The sequence below is a fragment of the Meleagris gallopavo genome, unplaced genomic scaffold (assembly GCF_000146605.3).
Source record: "Meleagris gallopavo isolate NT-WF06-2002-E0010 breed Aviagen turkey brand Nicholas breeding stock unplaced genomic scaffold, Turkey_5.1 ChrUn_random_7180001848993, whole genome shotgun sequence".
NCBI lineage: Eukaryota > Metazoa > Chordata > Aves > Galliformes > Phasianidae > Meleagris > Meleagris gallopavo.
Window position 1 is genome coordinate 1 of NW_011116335.1, and position 2,972 is coordinate 2,972.

Sequence of the window (2,972 nt, forward strand, 5' to 3'; positions counted from 1 at the left end):
CGCCCACGTGCCTGACGCCGTGGATGTTCTTGATGGCGTAGCTGATCTCCCTCCTCAGGTCCTTCTCGTCGAACTCCATCTGAGCAGCGATCAGAGCTCCCCAATTAGCGCCCACTAACGAGGTCCCGGCCGCCCGCGGCTCGCCGCCCACCTCACCTTGACCAGCTCGAAGGGGAAGCGCTCGTGGAAGATGCGGTTGATGCGGGCGCCTCCTGACAGCTCCAGCGTGTCCACCTGGTCACCAGAGCCCTCGATGCGCTTCTCAAAGTCCACCCCGAACTGCTGCACCATCCTGGGGGCAGGGAGGGCGGCGGCGGCTCAGAGCGGGACGCAAACACCCACGGCCCCCCCAAATGACACGCGGCTCGGCCCCGCGCGGGGTCCTCGAAGGTCACAGAACCACGGAGAGGCTGGAAGGGCTCTCGAAGATCAGAGCCGTGGGGCTACAAATGGGCTGGGCTGGAAGCGTCCTCGAAGGTCACAGAACCATGGAGAGGCTGGACGGGCCCCCGAAGCCACGGCGTCAAACAATGTGCTGACTCTGAAAGGTCCTTAAGGACCAAAGAGGCACGGAGCCGTACGTCGGGTTGGGTCGGACAGGTCCTCAAAGGTGACAGAGTCATGCAACCATAGGATGGGGGGGGCTGGAAGGGCCCTCGAAGGTCACAGAACCGTTGGGTTGGACGCATCCCCGGCAATCAGAGCCATGAACTGGCTCGGCTTTGGGCTGGAAGGGCCCTCGAAGGTCACAGCAGGGCTCGGGTCCTGCCGGGCCCCACTGGGGGAAGGCAGACGCTCCCCCCCGCGGCGCAGAGCCCCCCGCCCAGCCCCCCGCGCTCACTCACTGCAGCAAGGCTTTGGTTTTCCGCGTGGGGTCGTCGGGGTGGAAGTTCTTGTACTCCTCCACCTCCTTCTCCAGGGAGAGCAGCTGGCTCTGCAGCTTGCTGCGCAGCGACGGCAGCGTCTCCCGGATGTGGTTGGTCAGTTGCTGGGGGGAGGCGAGAAATGGGAGAAAATGAGCTCAGAAGGGATGGGGACGGCCAGCACCGCCACAGCTGGGCACCCAGAGAAGGACAGGGACACCCAGCAGGGACACACAGCTGGGCACCAGATGGGCACAGAAGGACAGGGACACCCAGCATGGCCACAGCTGGGCACCAGATGGGCACAGAAGGACAGGGACACCCAGCAGGGACACACAGCTGGGCACCAGATGGGCACAGAAGGACAGGGACACCCAGCATGGCCACAGCTGGGCACCGGATGGGCACAGAAGGACAGGGACACCCAGCATGGCCACAGCTGGGCACCGGATGGGCACAGAAGGACAGGGACACCCAGCATGGCCACAGCTGGGCACCGAACACCAACCCACCACCACCCGCCGCCCCACAGAGGCTGAGGACCCCCTGCCCACCTGGTTGAGGACCTTCTGCAGGTGCGGGGTGCCCATGCGGTCGGCCATGTGCCGGTAGGCCGGGTGTGACAGGAAGAACTTGCGCTCGGCCGCCAGCGCCGCACGGATGTCCTTCTTGCCATCAATGTCCTTCTGGCTGCGGTTCACCACGCCGATGTATCCTACAATGGGGTGGGAGGGTCCTTAAAGATCGCGGAACCACGGGGTGCTCGGGTTGGAAGGGTCCTTAAAGGTCATGGAATCATAGGATGGGTTTGGAGGATCCCTCAGGATCACAGAACCCCGAAACGGTTGGGTTGGAAGGGTCCTTAAAGGTCATAAAACCATGGGGTGGTGGGGTTGGAAGAACCTTAAGGGTGACAGAATCGTGGGGTGGGCTGGGAGGATCCTTCAGGATCACAGAACCACGAATGGTTGGGTTGTAGGGAATCCTAAAGGTCGCAGAACCGCGGGGTGGGTTGTGAAGGTGCTTCAGGATCATAAAATCATGGGACGGTTGGGCCGAAGGTCCTTAAACACTGCAGAACCGTGGGATGGGCTGGGAGGGTCCTTAAAGGTCCCACGTTCACAGCACGGTTGGGTCGGAAGAGTCCTTAAGGGTCAGGGAAGCACAGAACGGGTCGGAGGAGCTCCTTCAGGACCAGAACGCCATCGGGTTTGGGTTGGAAAGGTCCTGGAAGGGCAGAGAGGAGCCCTGCGGTACCTCTGCGCAGCGGCAGCAGTTTGTTCTCCAGCACGTCCCGGGCGTCCGTGCCCTCATCCATCAGGTCCAGTTTGGTGATCACTCCGATGGTCCGCAGGCCTGCGGCGCCCGCAAACGAGCAATTAGGAGACCGCGAACCAATTAAGCAGCACCGAGCCGGCCTGCGGCTGGGCCCAAACCAGGCCGCGGTTGGGCCAGCTGAGGACGACGCCGACCGAAACTTGGCAGAATTTGGCCAAAACCAGGGCGAGCTCAGCCAAACCGGGCCCAAACTCGGTCAGACTGGGCCCAACTGACCCCAAACTGGGGAATGCTGGCCCCAAACTGGGCCAAATAGAGCAAATCCGGCCCCAAACCAGTGCTAACTGGGCTAAAACCAGGCCGGAGATTAGGCCCAGACCGGACCTGAGCCGAACCAAACTGGGCCTAAACCTGAGCGCAAAACTGGCCAGAACCGGGGACAAACTGGGCCCAAACTGGGCGAAACCGGGCCCAAACTGGGCAACCCCAGGCGCAGGCCGGGCCGCTCACCCTGCGGATCCACCTCCTTGGCCATCTTGAGCGCGTCCGAGTTGGCCAGGTCCATGTTGGCGGGCGTGACGGCCAGGATGAGGCTGCTCTCGCGGGCGATGAACTGCAGGATCATGTCCCGGATCTGGAACTCGATGTCCTGCGGCTGGTCGCCCACCGGCACCTTGGTGATCCCCGGCAGGTCGATCAGCGTCAGGTTCAGCACTGAGGGAGCAGCGAGACGTCAGGACGGGGAGCGGCCCCCAAAGCAGCCCCCATTTCCCTTCAGGACCCCCAAAGCAGCCCCCATTTCCCGTTCAGGACCCCAAAGCAGCCCCCATT

General features: G+C 63.0%; 1 protein-coding gene across 1 annotated transcript; it reads right to left on the reverse strand.

Moving 5' to 3' along the window:
- Positions 1–4: 4 nt before the first annotated feature.
- LOC104915743 (dynamin-2) lies at positions 5–2,874 on the reverse strand (the record flags this gene model as incomplete). The annotated part of the gene is made up of 6 exons (XM_010726665.2): positions 2,652–2,874; positions 2,121–2,219; positions 1,418–1,578; positions 846–988; positions 157–292; positions 5–79 (listed from the first exon to the last, which is right to left on the reverse strand). Coding segments are annotated over exons 1-6 (729 nt in total), but the record flags the coding sequence as incomplete, so codon positions are not given.
- Between the last annotated feature and the right edge of the window lie 98 nt (positions 2,875–2,972).